Source organism: Polistes fuscatus, unplaced genomic scaffold, assembly GCF_010416935.1.
Source record: "Polistes fuscatus isolate 324 unplaced genomic scaffold, CU_Pfus_HIC Scaffold10, whole genome shotgun sequence".
Classification (NCBI taxonomy): domain Eukaryota; kingdom Metazoa; phylum Arthropoda; class Insecta; order Hymenoptera; family Vespidae; genus Polistes; species Polistes fuscatus.
Window position 1 is genome coordinate 4235758 of NW_025112998.1, and position 20599 is coordinate 4256356.

General features: G+C 27.4%; 2 protein-coding genes across 6 annotated transcripts; both read right to left on the reverse strand.

The window, feature by feature from the left end:
• Positions 1–1328: 1328 nt before the first annotated feature.
• LOC122526008 (protein peste-like) lies at positions 1329–7293 on the reverse strand. Of its 3 annotated transcripts, XM_043649088.1 has the most exons (11): positions 7021–7293; positions 5124–5400; positions 4806–4972; positions 3667–3811; positions 3433–3600; positions 2732–2940; positions 2262–2452; positions 2092–2171; positions 1852–1925; positions 1519–1726; positions 1329–1420 (listed from the first exon to the last, which is right to left on the reverse strand). In XM_043649088.1, the coding sequence occupies exons 2-11, from the start codon at positions 5238–5240 to the stop codon at positions 1367–1369; spliced, it is 1413 nt and encodes a 470-aa protein (XP_043505023.1). In that variant the 5' UTR covers positions 5241–5400; positions 7021–7293; the 3' UTR covers positions 1329–1366. The 3 variants fall into 3 exon arrangements, with proteins under 3 accessions (XP_043505023.1, XP_043505024.1, XP_043505022.1); XM_043649089.1 differs by having other exon boundaries at positions 2092–2452; positions 3796–3811; XM_043649087.1 differs by having other exon boundaries at positions 2092–2452.
• Positions 7294–9225: 1932 nt separating this feature from the next.
• Positions 9226–20333, reverse strand: LOC122526009 (protein croquemort-like). Of its 3 annotated transcripts, none has more exons than XM_043649092.1 (11): positions 20225–20333; positions 19447–19632; positions 16891–17235; positions 15825–15991; positions 14343–14487; positions 14072–14275; positions 13171–13382; positions 11363–11777; positions 11030–11103; positions 10699–10906; positions 9226–10521 (listed from the first exon to the last, which is right to left on the reverse strand). In XM_043649092.1, exons 3-11 carry the CDS (start codon positions 17002–17004, stop codon positions 10390–10392), a joined length of 1671 nt encoding a protein of 556 aa, XP_043505027.1. In that variant the 5' UTR covers positions 17005–17235; positions 19447–19632; positions 20225–20333; the 3' UTR covers positions 9226–10389. The 3 variants fall into 3 exon arrangements, with proteins under 3 accessions (XP_043505027.1, XP_043505025.1, XP_043505026.1); XM_043649090.1 differs by having other exon boundaries at positions 19447–19652; XM_043649091.1 differs by lacking the exon at positions 19447–19632.
• Positions 20334–20599: the final 266 nt, after the last annotated feature.

Genomic DNA, 20599 nt, shown 5'->3' on the forward strand with positions numbered 1-20599 from the left:
GTTTTGTTATTAGTGTTGTTTCAGTTTATAAAAACTTTATTAGAAAGATATTTGTCTGTACATAATTTTAAAATTTGTATGAGTGAGTAATATAAATGGGTAAAAATATATAAGTTAAAAGTTATTAAAAATAATTACAAAATTAATAAAAATATATAAGAAAATTGTTATTAATAAAATCATGTTATAAATAACGATTTTTCCGTAGTTATTATAACACAATTCATAATTAAAAAAGGATAACAACGTAAACAGATATTTATAACCAAGTAATTTTTACGAACAATTGGCACAAATCATTCTGTCAACATTTTGTCTGCTTTCTAAAAACATTTTTGATTAAGAAATGTATTTAATATTTTGTTTGGACATTTATAATTATTAGGAACGCTATATAGAAGACTATATAAGAAGCATACTTCGCCAACTTGATATTTTTGTTTCTTCTACTGTTAATATTTTTATTTTATATTTAAAAATTATCGAATTTTACGATCTTAATCGATTTAAATTCTTAAAATTTTACTAAAAGAATGTATTCAAATGTACGAAAATGATCGTTCATAAAATATTAGTAATAATATCGTAAAATATTAGTGTTTCTAGACAAATGAAAAGAAAATTAATCGTTGGTTCCTTCAATTTACAAACATTTGATGATGCAAATATAATTAATTGTTAATACAGACATTGCTTATTTTCCCGCGTTATTCCAAATGTTATAGAAAAAGTGATTCTATATGCATATAAATATATATACATGTAAAAATATCTTACGCATTTACATAACGAAATTAATTTGATGCCTTTTAAAAATAAATTTAGTATTTATTTATGGCACTGAATTAATTTCAATACTTAATATATCAACATATATTTGTATACATAAGATTATTTTTTACACATTTATATAACATATGTACATATATACGTATCACGTTTATACGTATATATATATGTATTTATATATGTTAAGATACATATATAAGCATAAATACATATGTGTATCAATTTTTGTATAATTTTATCAAATATGATAAGTTTAATGACGACCATAATTTGATTAGTATGGATAAGTATTCCATTTGGTCAAAAAATAAATTGAGATCGATTAATACGCTGTCTTTAATATATTTTTATAATAAAAGACAATTTTTAAATAATAGATCGTAAAATTCGATCATAGTAGGCACAAGTATGACTTATTAGTAGAGAAAAAATACAAATTCTCTAATATAATTTCGGATAAAATTAAAGATCACATCTAAAATGAGCATTTTCATCGGAATTCAATTTGTTCAAGTACACACGTATCATTCTTGAGAGTTCCAACTATAATTGTGTATATTCTACCTAACAATTTTTGCTAGTTGTCATCCAATAAAATCGTATCTGTTTCAATTGTCACGTTATTCACTCTCTAAACGATTTCAGGTTAAATAAAAAAGAAAAAATAATACAGAAAAGACAAATAATGATCAATATTATATGTTAAAAGTAAAAAATCAAATTACTCACCATATAATTTATACAATTGAATTTATGATACCACGAGGCCAAGCAGTATATGAGTATTCCTATAACTATAATTATGATAAATGATTTAAGAATTAAGGAATTAAATGAAATTAACACTTGCAGTTCGGAAGTTAATTCTTTGGGTAATTTTATCTTCTTAGAGTACCAGAAAATTGGGAAGTATATCGTCGAAACATTGCTGAAAAATCTTAGGAAAAGATAAAGAATTGAACCAAATACTTTGACTAATAAATGAAAAGCTTTCTTTTTTTTCGACTAATTGATTAAATTATAAACAATTAATCTTTTTACTGTTGCTTAAAATATACTTACAAAATATCAGGCGATCTATGAAGGAGTAAATTGATTTGTAATCTTTTTGTTATTTCCAAAGGAATACCAGTATACTGTAAAAAAAATCATTTCTTAACAACAATTATATAATGGTAATTATTGTTATATGTTATCGGTCAAGAAAATGAATGATACAAATTTCAATGGAGTAAACATTTGTTCAAGCATTTATAATTTTTTAATAAAGATTACTTATCTAATAATATGAACAAAACTTACGGGCTCCAAAATGATGTAGAAACTATGTTCTTCCTCGTTAGGGCTCATTCCTACGATCTGATTACTTATCCTAGGTTCAGCTTTATAAAAATGAGGAAGACTGATGAAGATCTGTGCACCGTAACGGCAGGATCCTATATTAATGAAGCCAATCGGATTGCATTCCTTACCGCAATAACATTGTTCTATCATATTCTTTGGTTGGCAAATTTCAATGAGATTCTTAAAGTTAAAACCTTTTGGTACTTTCAATAGATAGCATATATTTCTATCATTTTTTAAAGTTCTGTCACCCAGAGTATACTTGAAGCCCTCTATACCCATATAATCTGTCGTTTTGTCAAATTCATATATCAATGCTCTGTGCAGATAAAAGAATAAAAAAACAATTATTAAATATTAACACAAAGTTACAAAAAAATTAGAACTTTGACTTTTTTGTTAACTATTTTTTTCTACATTTCTCTCATATATTTTTTATTTTTAATTTGGACAAATCTTATCATTATATAATTGCGTGTAAAGAAGGGATAAAAATGAGAAAAGGGAATTTATTTATAAACGTGTTGAAAATCTTTAATTCCCTTGACATAATAATTCTCAAAGGAAAAAAATCATTTCGATTGGACAACTCTCTTACCTGCATAATTCAGGCATAAATAATTTGATTTCGTAATCGATTAGATTTGGAGGCCAGAAGTCACCAATGCTTCCTTCGATTTGATTGCAAATTTTTTCAAAGTATGACGAGGTATTCTGGTAATTCCACTTTTTTAAAAGACCTAATTGACTAATGTTCTTTTCACCAGTGGCAACATTGAAATTATCTGTATCCACTGTACCATTTCTCTAAAAAAAAATTCATAAAAATATTATTCTTTATTATCACAAACTTTACACAGATCATCTTCTGGATTAGCTAAGTAACAAATGAATACAAAATATGTCGCCTAATTTGTTTTATTCGATATTAGATGTAAACCTTACAAGACAGTAATAAGTCTTGACCTATGAATAATTTATTGCAATCTATAATTCCATTACGTGGCGACTATTACCATCCAAGAGGCTAAATAAAGAAAAAAAAGAAATGGAAAAAAATGATCAATATTCTACGTCAAGTAAATATCAAACGACTCATCTAAAAAGAAAGTATTTTAGTATTAGTAATCAATTTATGGTAAATTCAAATATAAAATAATCGATCGAATTTGTTGTTTCTAATTTCAAGAAATTTCGTAATAAATTCTGATCAACTTGATCCGTATTAAATGTATCGATGCAATGAGTTTGTGTAATTGTGTTAATATATCTTCATATGTAAATATATATTGGTATTACCTTAGAAAGATATAGAAATTCATGAAAATGTTTAAGGTATGGAAGCTCCTCGTATCCAATGAGTAAATCACCAACACTTTTTATTATACATAAATTTGGTCGTTTACTAACATGGTAGGAAACAGTTTTAAGAAAGTATGGTTGCATCTGTACTATGCGCCCGTCTAACTGAAACACGTTGATTAATTGTTATGTAAATTATATAATATAAAAAAAGATAGCAAGGATACACACCACTACGGTGGCATTAAGTAAAGAGACTTTATCTTCTAATGTTCCATTACTGTGTTTTTCATCAAAGTACCAAAATCGTCGTTGAAAGTAGCTGACTGTGCCATTATTTGAATGAAACGTGATATTCACCTTTTGACTGATTTCTCTGTAACGAGATATTAGAAAATATCTTTTAACAATTCGTTATATTAATTATCTTCTTTTTTGCTTTTCGATAATGATTGAACGAATGAGCAATAAATACAGCTTCGAAGCTCTTATCACGATTAAAAAAAAGACAAACAATCAATGTTTTCATAAATTAAGTGCTTTTTTATTATCTATGCAAATATCCTACTGAACAGTTACGTTTAGTTTATCTAAGAAGCGATCAATAACCACATACGTAGCAACATGCGCATTGATAGCATACAATTAAAATGTATATTTCTTACATTATACGAAATTAAAGCAAAAGCAAGCGGAAGAAGCAACAAATTTTTTGTTTAACGTATTGTTTACGTATTATTTTTTAACGTATAATTACATAGAATTGTAAAATAATAATTTACGAAATTTATGCAGAAAATATGGTATCCAAAATAACACGTGGAAAGTGGTTCAAAAGGCTTAAAAGTGGGTATTTTTATGCAGACGACCAACCTCGTTCTGAATGGCCTCAGATAATTGTTGACGAGGAAAATACGATAACGGCTGACCTGTATAAACTACAATTGCATCATTTGAATGATGCACGTCATCAGATTTTTACCTCTTCCAGTCTTTGTATCATGACCATTCGGGTACTCGCTTCCGAAACGAAATAAAAGTTAAAAATTGAATTTATGACTATCTAGCTTTCTATAGAAAATGCATTTATTCTTCAAGGAATTGGCAATTTGTGTGAGAGTTGTCGAAAAGTCATGGATTCCAATGAAAATTATTTTGAGTAAGATTGATACATCATTTATTTCATATTAATAAATGTACCTTCAAATAAAACCAAAGAAACTTATTTATAATATATATTTTATAATATATAATGCAAGATGTATTTGCAGAAAATGCAAAAAACCTGGATTCAGTAAGGGCGCCGAGAATAGAAAAAATTTAGGTACCATTGACTTAGACAATATTTGATTTCATTTTCTAATACTTACATAAAGCTATACGGACCAACTTGAACGAGATTCGGTTTGTTTCCAGGTTTAGTCAACTCATCAGGATTCGTCCAATTAAAAAAGTAAAAGTCTAAATGCGTAGAAGGTAATTTACTCGTATCCGACCAAAATTTGAAATTCTTTGAATTATTTGTAAGAATAATATGCTGCACAAATTGCATAATATTAAAATTAATAAATATAATATTAATCGTAATTAATAGCATAAATTTTACATGTCAAAAATCTTAATTTTTACTAATCACGAACTAATAATGAGGATTTATAGATACTTATTGTTAAAAGCAAAAAACTCACTCTCAGAACGTAATCCTTATGTATATTGATGCATGTTAAATACAATCCGAAACCCAAACACGCTATGATGATTACTGCAATGCTAGTTTCAAGTAACCATTTAGTAGTATACTTCATTTCGGTGATTGGTCAGTTGAGTGTTAAAATAATTCGTCGTAAAATAAATCGATTCAATAATTCCTATCTTTTCGTCATATGCACATTGAATTTTTTCCCTTCCCTTAATTAAACTGCTGGTGTGGTGGCCGTTTTATTACTCTCATTGTTCTTTCAGTTTCTGAAAAATAAAATCCTATTTTTAATTTAATCCGTTATGACATATTTTTCTCTCATTTTCTGATTCAACGCGCATATAGGAAGCGTTCCAAACACAACGTATATTGAAATAATATATAAAAAACTAAATAATAAATTACAAACAAATATATAAGCACCAAGGATCAAGTAACATGAGCACGGTTAGTAATATCGATGGATGACCTGTTCGGAAAAATAAAAACCGTGTGCCATTGACTCCAAAAACTCGGTAAAATTTGATAGTATTGTATAAGTATGAAAAAATGTTAATAGAGAAATAACTCAAACTCGTAAAAGAGAGAGAATAAAAAGAAAAGAACAAGCATATGAAAGGTGAAGGATATACGATAATGAATAGAAAAAAAATATTTACTTTCTTGCCACCCGCACATACCCATTTTTTCAAAGTTTGTCAAACATTCGGTCATCCCGAAGTGACTATCGGTCTCGGATAGTAATTTATCCACTTTCTGCTTACTTCTATCATTCATTACATTCTCACTCATTCTCACATGTATATATACAATGTATACATATGTATATTATACATATGTACGTATAAATTCTATTCAGATTCATAAACGGCAACGTTTTGATTTTATCTTTTTCTTTATTTTTAAGAATATTTATTCTTCATTAAATTTATGAGATAAAGATAAAAGAGAAAGAGAGAGAGAGAGAGAGAAGAACGATTGCTTATCTCTTTCAATCTTTGTATGTTTCTAATTGTATCTCCGATCATTCTATGTTTATTTTTTTTTTTTCTTAAAGATTTACAAAGTGTTATTCACCTTTCCTAATGTAAGTAAGAAATTTTGAATCTTCTTCGTATATATAACTACGAATCGTTTGTATCCTTTCAACAATACTAAATAAACAAACTGGAAAACATTCATTATTCTTATTTAAGTTTGCTTGTTAAATTAATTGAAAGTGTTATAAGTGCGAATATTTTTTGTCTATAACCAATACGTCAATTGGCCGAACAAAATCTCAAGATTATCATATTTGTAAAAAAAAAAGCTTATATTAACGTCTAATCTCGATCTTTCAAATTACACAAAACAAATGATTAATTGACACGAAATCATAATCATACTAGTAAAATAATTATAAAAAATATTTACCGATAAGTTCCTTTATTGATGAATAAGTTTCACTGTAAATCGTATCACTTTTTCTGAATACTAAGGTAAATAGAAATATTATTTGTACGTTTGCGTAGGCGTGTTTAAATATACTTGTAATTGTTCCAACGATCGAACTCAATTTGAAACATAGGACTCAACGTGTGTTGCGTTTGCAACTTGTGAACCTAATGGATTAACGGGCTAACGTCTAACAGTTTTATTAGTAGTGTCCCCTCTACAAGGGAAGATATTTCTCTTCAAATCTTTTCTGTCATTTACACGAAACCCTACTCTTTCAATATCTCCACTTCTCTTTGGCCCATTTCTCTAGAAATATCTCAATTCTACCTAGACGTGTTTGTAGTTCTTTCCTTATTTTTGAAAAATTCAAAATTGTTCGAATCGTAACATTTTATTTATATTTAATATATATTTTACATATATTATATTGTTACTATTATTATTATTACCATTTATTTATATTAGTATTTTTTGTTCTTTTTTTTGCTCTTGCTTGCAATCGAAAAATTTGTTCACCCTAATGCTTTGAATGGTATTATAATAACCTGTTTAGGTTTCTCCGTTGATACTTTTATATTTCTTTATTAAATTCATCAGACGTGTAATAAATAATAGAATTAGACATATATTTGGTTTAAATTCCTGAGAATTGGTATACTCGAACTTTTCATAATGACTTGATAATTATTTATCTTATGACAGCACTCCTAACAGCAGCAAATATTTTTTAATTAAAAACTATAGTTATTTTTGCGAATTAATAAAATGTTTTCTTTTTTCCAGAATTTTTGAGTTACATATAATAACAATTAAAAAAATGGTGTGTTTCATAAATCTAATTGTAAAGTTTGAAGCACAAAAAAGTAGGCATAGAACCGCAACAGCAGAAGACAATTAATATAAGTGCACTTAATTGCTCACTAATTAGTCGATAAGATAAAGGTAGATTACTACTACTACTAGAAGTAATTTACTTTATCAACTGCGAATATTTCAGAAAACTATTAAATATTTCATTTATCATTTAAATATTTCTTTTATTTTTTCCATATATTGCTGATGCTCTGTACCGCGTGATTTAAATCAGTATCGCACGATTCAGATATCTTCGCGTTTTCTTAAAAATGAATTTTTATTCGAAAAAGTGAAGATAGCTGAATACGTTGAATACTTACTTAATATTAAGTATATTAACGCTTTGCTCTGTAATAATTCTTACTGAATACTTCATTTGTTATATATGTATAGTAAATACAAAGTAGAGTAAAGATAAAAGATAAAAATGGTCAAGTAAAAAAGTAAGACCATATGATGTATGACAAAGTTTCTGCTTTTCTTCGATATTATTTAATTTTTTAAATGCAAAGTGTTAATAATGGGGCAACTAAGGCATACTAGGGCTATACTAGGGCAATAGGGTTTAAATTTAATTTTATTGCAACGGTAATTAGAGATTTGATAAAAAGTAAATAAAGGATCCAATTGAAAAGTGCTTCTGCGAATTGGACCACTTATATGTCAGGCTATTGTATCACTTGATTGTATGATTAATATAGTTTTTTTCTTGTTACAGGTGATCATCATCGTTGGATTTATCATCAAACCTTCTGGATTCTTTTTTATTTGAGTATCTTAAATTGCTTCATTTTAAAATATATATATAAATGCATTTCTGAAGGCACACACATGTTTATATATTGAAAATTAAATATAATTATATAAAATTCTATATTACAATATAACTATACTATATATACTATCAAAGAATATTGCATTCTTTTATAGTATTGTACCGTCATCGCATTAAGTATCTACTATCGCCCATTGATGGTCAGGTTAGTAACTAAGATGAATGTGGTTACGCGAAAAGTGGGCTTGTGAGCTTCTATGTATTTCTGTCTAGCATTAAAAAGTTATTAAAATATGTTATACGCATGCGCAACCACAAATTCAAGGCGCAAGCGCACTTTGAAAAGAATCTCCAACTCATGACGTTTCCACATTTGTAATTATCAATAAGTAATTAAATAATTAATTTTTAAAGTTAGCAATTATGGATTTTAAATAAGCAGTTTGTTAGCAATTTAGCGCACTTATTCATTTATCAATAAATAATTAAATAATTAATTAAAAAAGTTAGCAATTAAGGATTTTGAATTTGCAAATAGCTAGCAATTAAATGCATATATTCATTTTGTTCAGTTCTTGAGGTTCTATGCCAACTTTTTAATGCTACAGAAACATAAATCTTATAATTAAATATAACAGCGTGGTGTACAAGCAAGTTTATACTTGCGAATAAAATTGTTCGTAAATATTTCGTGACATAAAAATTTTATAATTCTATTAGAGAAAATCCAAATATATAACATAATAGCATTTTTATTTTAATGGCAGAAATAAAATAAAATTATAATGTTATATTAAATTGTGGACAGTTTCGTAAGTTCTAATAGTTTATAATTTTTTATAATCTTCTATTACGCTATCTTTTTATGAGGTTTGTTCAACGCTGTTAAATAGTCATATTGCACTACACCAGGTATAAAAACTATAAAAATTCCCGTATTCGTGTCTATCTAGTAAACATGTCTCTAAGCATACGTTCAACCATAGATTTTCGAGTGTAAAAAAAAATGTTTAACACAAATACGTAAACGTAGTTATTTTGATTCTTTAATACATTGCACATCAAGAGAGTCATAAATGTTTTCCTAGAGAGCAAGGCCAAAATATATTTCAACAAAACTTTCCTTTTGATATGACAATTAATTTAATATGCAAATTTTTAATGAAACATTTGTTTGTCTATTATTTTCCAATTTTCACGAACGTCAAATAGTTTAATGAAAAATATCTAAGTTCCGAGGCTTCGCAGAAAACATTAATACCAAAGATAAGAAGTGATACGCAATGTTAATTAAAAAATGTATTCTATGTAAATGGAAGTGTGATCTATTAGAGATTATATTGAAAATAATCTCTAAAATTGTTATTAATAAAATAGCACTATTAATAACAATTTCTTAATAATTGTTGTAATACAATTTACAAGGCACAACGACGTTATTTGTAACCAATTAATCTTTTTCAATAACCAATAGAAATCATTCTGTCATCATTTTTCTTCTTTTTAATAACATTATTAATTTTAGGATAAATCCAATATTTGGTTCGGACATTTATGAGTCTTTAAGAACTCTATTTAGAAAACTTTGTCTTTTTCATTTTTTTTGTTGTATTACCATTCATTAATAAAATAATAATCACAATCATAACTATTAAAATATGCTTCAGTCTTAAATTCTACCATTTTATAATCTTGATCGATTTACATACACTAATTTCTACATCAGGAATGTATTTAAATGTTAGAGGATTATGGCTTATAAAATATTTGTAAAATCTTCATAAAATAAAATGAAACTTAATCATTGGTATATTCAGCGTACAAAACGACGAAGTTCGACGATATATCGTTATTTTTGTTATTAATTTAAAAATTTGTATCTAACCACGCAAAATTTGCGCATTCTTTCTAATAAGAGTATAAAAATATTCGTATATGTATAAATACACGAATATACATATATGTATATATTTACACATCTATATTTATAATCTTTTATCGATTTGAGTGAGGACGGTAATTTGTTTAATAAGGATAAGCATTCCTTTTGGTCAGAAATGTCGAAGCTCAATCAAAAAAGCTGTCTTCAAGAGACTTGGTAGACGGATTTAAGATAATAGATCTTAAAATTCGACTGTTATTGGCACAAGTATGATGATCTGATAAAAGATAAAAAAATAATAACTCATCAATAAAGTTTCGGATACAATTGACTATTACTTCTAACGTGAGTGTCTTCTTCGGGATTCAATTTGCTCAAGTAGACAGATTCCCCGTTTTTCTTTGAAGAACTGTTCGAGTTCTCCATCCTTAATTGTTCCTAAAATGTTCTTCTATTATTCAAGACATACATTCCAATCGCGTTAGGACCATTAATATTATTGTTAAGAATTCCTTGCTAATTGTATGAACAAAAGAGAGAACAAAAAAAAGTAGAAAAAAAAAAAAGAAATTAAGATATCGATATTTTATGTCAAGTAAAAACTAATCGACTCACGTGAACTGTATTTCTCCTGAAGTATAGATAAACCAATGTCGAAAATATTATGGTAATTCCAGTCGGGATTAAGAATACACCAGACCACAACATTAAGTCTTTAAGTGCAAACAAACTTTTCAATTCGGATGCAAATTGTTCAGGGGCTTTTACCTTCATAGAGAACCACATCATTGGGAAGTACATCTTTGGGACATTTTGGAAAAGCCTAGAAAGATATAGAAAGTAACATTAAATTCTTAATTAGGAATGAAAAGCTTTTACCTTCTCAATTAATTAATCGATTAATTTTAAATCGACTTTTCCCTGTAGCTTAAAAAAGTGTACTTACGAAATGGTATGCGATGGTTGTATGAGCATGTTGACTTGTAATCTAGCAGCTACTTCTAAAGGTATTCCAGTAGCCTGGAAGATTAAACAAAATAATTTTTTATCGATAAATAAATAATGTTAAATTACTATAATCGAATTATTAGCGTTTAACTGTATTAGAAATTGATTAGACTTTGAAATTTGTATTATTAAATTGGTATTATTAAATTGTTATCGGTCAAAGATAACGAATGATAAAAATTGAACACCTGTATTTAATCGAGTAAACATTTGTTCATCCATTTATAGTTTCCTACTAAAAATGACTCGTTTAAGATACAAAATAACTTACGGGTTCTAAAATGATGTAGAAACTGTGATCTTCTTCGTTAGGGTTCATCCCTACGACCTGATTACCTAACATAGGATCAGCTTTATAAAAATGAGGAAGACTGACGAAGGCCGGTGCTCCGTAACGACAGGAAGTTATATTTATTAAACCACTAGGATTGCATTCGCCATTGCAATAACAATTTCCTAAATTAACTACGTCAGGATCCTCGTTGTTTTGAGGCGTCTGGGTAGCCTCTGCCGAGTAGTCAGACTCGAAGAAATCCTCAGTCGTAGTTGTAATCTCAAAATACTTAGCTTGGTCGTGTGGATAGCGTTTTTTTGTATCGTTTCCTAAAGTTTTTCTACCGAGAGTATATTTATTACCCACGATGCCCATATAATTAACCTTTTTCTCAAATTCGTACGTCAATGATCTGTAAAGATAAAGAAATAATAAACTATTGAGAAATATTAACAAAATAATGAGAGAAGAAAATGATTACTTCGACGTATTTTATATCAACCTTTCCATCATAATTTCTTTTGTTATTTAATACTTCACCGATATTACATATACATTTTTTTCACGTTACCGTTAAGATGACTCCAATGAATGTTGCGCAGGCTTACATTTACATAATTTTAATAGTTACAATATAATTATTAATAAAAAAGGTATTAAGAAAACTGTTACACTATTTTTATTACGTAGTCTTAGATTTTCCAATGATTATTCATAACATTTTACTTAAAAAAATTAGTAACTTTTTGAATTAATATTTTATTTTTGTATAATCAATTTCAAAACGTTAGAAATGTTTTCGATTTAATAGGTAAAAATATTCCTTTAAAAAATTTAAAACAAAACGACCTGATAAATTGGAAAAGTAGACAGTAGAAGCAATTGTTTCTCGAAAAATATCATCTCAGTATTTACACATATATATATAAAGATATAAATTATTATATAAACGTTGTTACATAAACATTGGAATAATGAAATGGCATATCATATTTTATTGATAGCGATTGATAACTGCTGGCCAATGAAATCACGTAAAATATTATTATATAATTAAATATTATTATAATATAATCACGCAAAATATTATTAAATTTATATCAAATTTTGCAATCGCGTGTATGAAAAAAGAGAAAAAAAAAGATAAATTTAAAAAAATGTTTAGTACGTGCGTTAAATTATGTGAATACAAATACACAACGAACAGCGATACTTTAAGTCTGTGCCTGCTATTTTCTTTTCGTACAAAGAATCTCAGAAAAAAAAAAGAAAAGAAAACTCGTCGAGGTTTTTTTATACTTTGCCCAATAGAACCAACGATTTCTTTTTTTTTTTAAATCGTTAAAAAAACAAATTGTATTTTTAGTAGGTTAAATTTTAAAAGCATGGATAGCATGACCGTACTCTCAGCACTGTGACAACCACCGATAAGTGTCTTAAATTTGTACCTATCTGTTAAATAAATGAGATTACTGACCGATCCTATTATAGCAACGTCAGGAAGGTTAATATATACGAATAAAGTCTATAGAGGTTAAGGTTTTTTTCAATGCTATCTGTTGTCCGTAAAAATAAAAGAACACATTTTTATGTCAATATAATTAAATAATTATATAATTATTAAATAATATTATATGTAACTAAATGTATTATAATTAAATAACATTCAATTGCAAAATATGAAAATATTCAAATTTTCATGTAATAATTAATATTATAAATATATTTCTTATACTACTCGAACGTACGTAAATTTTAACTGCAAAAATTGTAATATATTCGAAGTAAACGAAAAACTTTCTCACCTGCATATGTCCGGACTATATAAACTGATATCAGCTTCGATTTGATCCGGTGGCCAAAATTCACCGGCACTTCCTTCGACTACATTGCAAGGACTTTTATAGTACGTCGTGGTGTCCTTGTAATTCCATTTTTTCAATACACCTAATTGACTGATGTCCTCACTACCGGTATCCATATTGAAGTTACCATCGAAGTTAACAGAACCATTTCTCTAAACAGATTGATAAGAGAACAGATTGAGATATTATTATTAATATATTCTACGCTAACTCAGCGATATTGCAGAATTATTTTTTTATTTTATTTATGCACATTTTACACGTTTATATGTATGTATGTATGTGTTATCTTTAAACTATTCACTTTGCATAGATAAACAACTTAAACATCGGCATTGAGACTGTTTTTTAGTTTCGCTCATACCACACATTTTTCCAAGATTATTTTTAAAAATTATAACCAATATAAAGCGGGGAAAAGTTGAAAAACAATAAATATATAACGCTTTCCTGAGACGAAACGATGCAATCTTAAATTAACTGACCATTGATGTTGCACGCATGACACAACAAATTAATACATAATATGCCCCCATTGCTTTTCATTCGTTATTCAACGTAGACGTGACCCGCCTTGTACAGTAGCAATTTAAGGCTTTGCCTGCGAATAATTTACTACTATCTATAATTCCATTACCCCCCCACACGACTATTACCACCTAACAGTGTCGTCTAAATAGAGAATAAACAATAACCAATTTATATAATAGTATTTTTCTTAGAATAATGAAAATTTGTCTATTTTATTTCGATCAAACTTGATTTGTAATTGTATGTACCAGTGCAATTAGTTCGTGTAATTGTAAAAATGAATATATCATATGTTAATATATTATCATACCGTATAAAACCAACCGAAGCGATCAAAGGGTGGCATTTCCTGCGTAGCTGCAACCTTTCCCATGTTAATTAACGTGTCCTCGTAACCAGTGAACAACAATTCGTCTACAGTTTTTCTTATACTTAAATCGGATCTCGAACTAAGTATATAGGAGAAGGTATTTTGCATGAAATAAGACCAGTTACGTATTTTGTGCGTGGCTGACTGAAACACATTGATAAATCATCGTATTAATTCTATAATATAAATAAAATAGAGCAAGGATACTCACTACTGCTACGGCATCGAGTTGTGTGATATTATCTTGCAATGTTCCATTACTACGTTCTTGATCAAAATACCAGAATCGTTGTTGAAAGTAACTGACGGTGTTATTTTCTGGATGAAACGTAATATTCACCTTCTGCCTGATCTCTCTGTAACGAGATATTAGAAAATATTCTTTACGTTTCGTTCCAATCAATTTTTTTGTATTTTAATTTTTTATCGCAATCGAATGAATAAGCAAAAATTACAATGTAAAATGTTTCATATATCTGGGTACACGTATATAGAAATACACATCTGTTTACATGCTTAGATGCATATACTATATACCGTAATTATTAAATAATTACTAGAAAAAAGTATAAATCTTAGTTATACGTAATCACATTTTTTTTCATGTGATCAATTAAGTGAATGTTTTTTACCCCATGAGAAGCTCGATTAATGATGTACAAATCAGATGGAAGATTAAATTGATATTTCTAATCTTTTTATACGCATTCATATAATTGTAAAAAACATTTGAAGTATCAAATAAATTGTTGAACGTTATTTATCTCCTGTTATAATAATAAGAATGTTTTTAATTGATACATATAAGAAAGAGTCAATTACAAATAAGATAGTTAGTGACCTGCGAAGTAAAAAATGACGAAGAGTCTTTTCGTTGATAGAAATATTACGGTAAGTTCCTTTAGAAAATAAAAAAAATCATCAATTAAACAATTAATTCATATAGTATCGCCTACGCACTCCTTTACCATTTGACTGAATGGTTTTATTGCTCATTAAGATGTCATTTTATGAGGTTAAGTATTTCTTATTTATCATTATTAGATTTTTCATTAGTATTCATTTATGTAGGATCAGATTAGAATAATTCATTTATTAAGTATTTACGTTTTTTTTTATAATCAAACAGTAATCATTTTGATAATCATTATCAGTTTATTGCGCGTAATTTTGTTTGCTTAGTTAAGGATCAATTTTAACAGGGGCAGTGGAAAAATGAATATATTTTCGACTATATTATTATTTTATTTTCGTAAAAGCAAGAAAAGTGTTAAAGTTCACAAAGAGATATGTAAAATTTATGATGTTGATTGTTTAACAGAATGCTAACGTTTTTCTAAAATTGCTTTTTTATTCAAAGATTTTTTTTTTTATTCACTGATTTTTTATTCAAAGATGACCAACGTTCAAGTTCAATGAAGTTGATAATGAGCAAATCGAAGCAATAATTAAATTTGATTGTCATTTAACTGTGTGACATATTGCAGAAAGTTTAAATATAATATAATACACACAGTTAAATATGTATATAATATAATATATACATCAGTTAAAATATGAATAAATTAAAATTGAGATTAAATTTTTGTCAACCTAATATATATTATCAATCCGTTTTATCAATTTTATTGAGGTCATTGAAATGTTAAGAAATATTTTGTAACGATATTTGATTTCATTTTTAAATACTTACAAAAAACTATACGGACCAACTTGTACTAAATTTGGTTTTACACCAGGAAGAGTCAGATCTTCTGGATTCGTCCAATTAAAAAAATAAAAATCTAAATGCATAGGCGGAAGATTTCTCGTATCCTTCCAAAATTCGTAGCTTTTCGAATTTTCCGATAAAACCATTTGCTGGAAAAATTGAATGATATTATGCATACTTTTATTTATTGCATGGATATTACGAGTAAAATATGCCGGCCATTAATAATCGCGAACAAATGAAGATTCAAGCAAAAAACATATTAAAAGTACTTACATAGTTAATGCAAGGATATTAAAAAGTTATGATACCAAAAAACAAAACAATTTGTGGTATATACTTAGTATTATTGTTATTGAGTTTTAATGAGTAATAAATTGATGCTAAAGAAATTTCTTTTGAGTTTGTTTTACCTTGTCATAATTATTGATCATTATTACGCAGAATACTTTTCTATCATTAATTGCTTATAACAGTAAAAAGAAAAGAGAGAAAAAGAACAAATATAATATGTTTATTAGATATTAAAGCTATATCGATGCAAATTATCTTCACAAGGTTCTCGGAAATGTATAGAATTATGTAAATTTCAATATCTATACGATACAAAAAACATCAAATATAAATAATATCGTTTTTATTTAGAATAATAATCACAAATTAACATTATAAAATTTTCATATCCAAACGATTTACATCTTTGATATTGATATAAAACTATAAGTACTGGAATGTATCTCTTTTTCTTGCATGCAATCGAATAATTTAGTAAAATAAATCTTATTTTCTATAATTCACTTGAATCAATAAGAAATCGTAATGGAAAAACGAATATCCGAGGAAATTATTCGTCTTTCGTATATTTATATTAAAAATAAATTAATTACAAAAATTTATAATTATACAGGATCAAAAAAAAAGAAATTAAAAAATACAATATGTCCGGTCGAATGAAATCGATTTAACGATATACTATAATGTTATTCTTCTTTTTTATTTTGTTTATTTTGGGGATTGGTTGAAAAAAAAAATAATAGAATTTGCTCACCTCGTTAAGGATATGAGTAAAGAGGGGGACGTTGTGAACAGCCAAATAATATCCCAAAACAAATACGAGTATTCCAGTTAATATTACTACAGTCGATATAATCAAAGCCTTCATTTTGATAACGTATACTATTACAGTTAGGACGAAGACGACTGTAAATTAGAACGTTCGTTATTTCCCGTCTTTTCAACATGTGCACCCTGAACTCAATGAACGTCGACCTCCTCTTCCACCTCCACCACCTCCTCCTTCACGATTACCTCCCTCACCCCACCCTGTAGCTCTTCCGCTTGCTGATTCACGCTGCTGCTGACCGCTCTATTACTCTCACTGCTCTTTCGGTCTCTGAAAGATAAAATCCTATCTAATCTATCCATTATTGTATATGTGTCTCGTCTTCTGATTTAACATGAATATATACATATATGTATATACATATACACAACCCTGACGCAACCCATAAATAGTAATGTTTTGACTCCTGCTTCCTACTATCTTCGATCTAACCAACCTCTTCTCCCTAATGACGATTATTTACTCTTGAGTAAAGTTATGAAAGAGAGAGAGAGAGAGAGAGGGAAGAGAATGATTGTTTATCTCTATTAGATAGTGTTATTGTCTATATATATATATATATGTATGCGTCTAATTTAAAATTAGATACTATTTAACAATAAAATTAGACAAATTTTATTTTTCTTTCTTTTTTTTTTTTTTTTTCTTCTTAACGAGATTTTCAGTATTATTCGTCTTTTATAAATAAAATGCTATAATTTATTGGTATAATGGTAATTATTTTCTAAACAGGAGAAAGGTCGGTTATTCGATATTCTTATTTGAATTTACTTTTGAGATCAACGGATAATTATTCCAAGGCTAATATTTGTTTCGAGGATAAATTTAGATGTCTAATTTGAACTTGATTTTTCTTATTAATTATAGTAGGATTAGTGAAGATTAGTATTTCTTTGATATGTGTACATATGTCGATATTACGATCCCTTTTACAGATTTGAGGAACTTTTCTCAACAGTTTCTTAACACAGCCCAATATCCTCCCGCAAAGGTAACAGTAGATGGTAATTCCGAAACAATTATTCATTTAAGTATATATTAAACGTACCCATCGTTGCTTATAATTTTACAATTAATAATCATATGAGAATTAGTTTGCTTTTTTACGCGAGGCGTAGCTGTTTATTATTTTATCTAAATATCTCATTACAGTTAATTGATTGTCATTGATATATATATATATATATATATATATATATATATATATATAATATATATGTAATAATATATTGGTTATTATTTTCATATGAAAATCAACTAATTGTATATCCTAATTGTGCATGTAATTATTGAATTACGAACTATATGTCGTATGTCGTGCGTTTTCCTGCCAAATATGGAAATTTTTGTTATATGGAATATCCAAAATTAATCAACTTCATATACTATATTTTATAATTGTTTAAATTTTTGTTTCGTTAACCGTTTGTAGGAATAATACGGACAATTATACGGCAAAGATATGCATCGTTATTTTTCTTGTATATAATCCGAGTAATATATTTTGTATTTTGTTGTTACCTATTATATATATAATAGTATTTCAAATAAAATAATATTAAAAATAAAATAAAAAATAAAAATATGTAAAATTTTGAGAACAAACAATATTTCATTGAAAGTAACATTTACCATTTAAAACATTGGCGTAAAATCAAAACATTAAATGAATTCCTTTTTTACATTTCACACAAATTAGATTCTTTTAACATAAATTAACATAAAATTTATTGTGTCGCTTGGATTTTTTCGCAAGTCATTTAAAAAGCGTAATTGTTTTTTTTAAATCTTTGGTACTTAAACAGTTAAACTTTAATCGTTAAAATGATATAAAAGTTGTTACATAAGAGTTAATATAGCCGATTATGTATAAGAATATTTATAATAATTGTCATCGTAAAAGAGAATAATAATATTTTATATAGTAGTAAATTTATATTAGCAAAGATATGGAAAAAGTATAATAATATAATACAAAAAGATCAACAATTATCGTATAATTCATTACGATATTGTATAATCAATTTGCGTTAATAAAAAAGTAATAGAGTAAGTATTATTATTTCTTGTGAAAAAATTGTTATTTGTCGTTTAAAGTTTCGCAAATTAATTACAGACTCATTGATTTCATGACGTACATCGGTTATTTGTCTTCGAACTATACAAAAAATTTGTCTTACTCATATTATTCTTTGCGAGTAAAAAAATTATCGGTTTATATATTGTCGCGTAAATATCATTAAAATATTAATAGTCTTAGAAAATGTTGTTTTAAATGAATTCGTTAGACCTTATAAATTTTTATATTTCCCATAAAAAATACGTAAAAATTATTTTCAATGTTGAGCCCTATATTTACTGTTGAACATCGGATATACATATTCCTATGTTACACGAAATAGTATATAGATTGTTTTCGTGGTTTGATTAAAAAGAAAATATAATTGAGGTATCATAAAATAAGAATACCGGTAAACTTACCTTTATCTATCTCTCTCTTTCTCTTTATGTAACTTTAAATTTCTTTTTATTATTATCATTTTCATTGAACCGTTGGATTGTTCAAATTTCTGATAGTACGTAAGCGTTGAAAAGAATGTACGATAACACTCAATATCGCGTCAACCGTTTTTAATGTCAACGTTCTTTATATCGACGATAAGATCTCTTCAAAGATGCATTTCAAACTGTTAATACGACGTTTATATAATATAATATAATAATATCACTTACAAAATTACGCGTTATTTAACTATCTAGAATTACAAGTATTTTGTCACTTATAACATTTGATCTCAAGTAACGAAATATGTTGAATAAGTATAAAAATGAGTGTTAACTGATAATAAAATCTTTCAAGAAGATGATTTTATTTGAGAGAAAAAGAAAAAGAAAAAGAAAAGAAAAGAAAAGAAAAGCATATCCTCTATGTCCACACTCGTGCAAATTATAAGAAATATTACTATAAGCCGTTAATTTAAATAATCGTTCTAAATAATTTAATAATAATTAAAAAAAGAAAAAAAGCGTATAACAATATTAGAAAATAAATGTCTGTAGAGTCAATTTATCAAACATCTAGATGAATCCCTTACTAAATAAATATCACTTTACAAATCGTATTTAAACCTATCATTTATATTGTTGAAAAATCATAAATAAGAAGATAAATTTATGGGTGTGTGCGTGTGCGTGTTTGTGGTTGTGGTTGCGTATGTATATAAATATTTATCGTAAATGTTTTAACGACCGAACTTACTTTTTCGATGCGACCCGACACCGACAACCGTCGCGTCTGTAACTGGCAAGCGTAATGGATCAACAGGCTATGTCTAACAGCTTTATCGTAGGCGTCCCCTCCACAATAGAAAGAAAGATTTTCCCTCCGTGTTGAGTCCCTTACACGCAACCCCACTGTCTCGCCATCCCCTTATCCCCTTATCCCCCTTTCTCCTTCCTCGTCTTTAGATAAACGACACAACCCTCCTTCTCTTCCTACCAACCTACGTACCAACCAACCACGTGTTGTTATTTCTTCTCATATTGAATCGGTATTTAAAATAAATCGCTACAATCATTTTTACCGAAGCAAGGAAAACGAAACCGATGATGCTAATAAAATCTTTACACAGAT

Bases quoted from the DNA above. Each gene is read 5' to 3' on its own strand.
- LOC122526008 (XM_043649087.1), bottom strand. From the start codon at position 5,240: ATGAAGTATACTACTAAATGGTTACTTGAAACTAGCATTGCAGTAATC. The intron at 3,812-4,805 runs GTAAGTATTAGA...ATCTCGTTACAG, and splicing joins GTTGGTCCGTATAGCTTTAT to AGAAATCAGTCAAAAGGTGA. The intron at 1,421-1,518 runs GTGAGTAATTTG...GAAATCGTTTAG, and splicing joins TCAATTGTATAAATTATATG to AGAGTGAATAACGTGACAAT.
- LOC122526009 (XM_043649091.1), bottom strand. From the start codon at position 17,004: ATGAAGGCTTTGATTATATCGACTGTAGTAATATTAACTGGAATACTC. The intron at 10,907-11,029 runs GTAAGTACACTT...ATATCTTTCTAG, and splicing joins CAACCATCGCATACCATTTC to GCTTTTCCAAAATGTCCCAA. The intron at 10,522-10,698 runs GTGAGTCGATTA...AGAACATTTTAG, and splicing joins TCAGGAGAAATACAGTTCAC to GAACAATTAAGGATGGAGAA.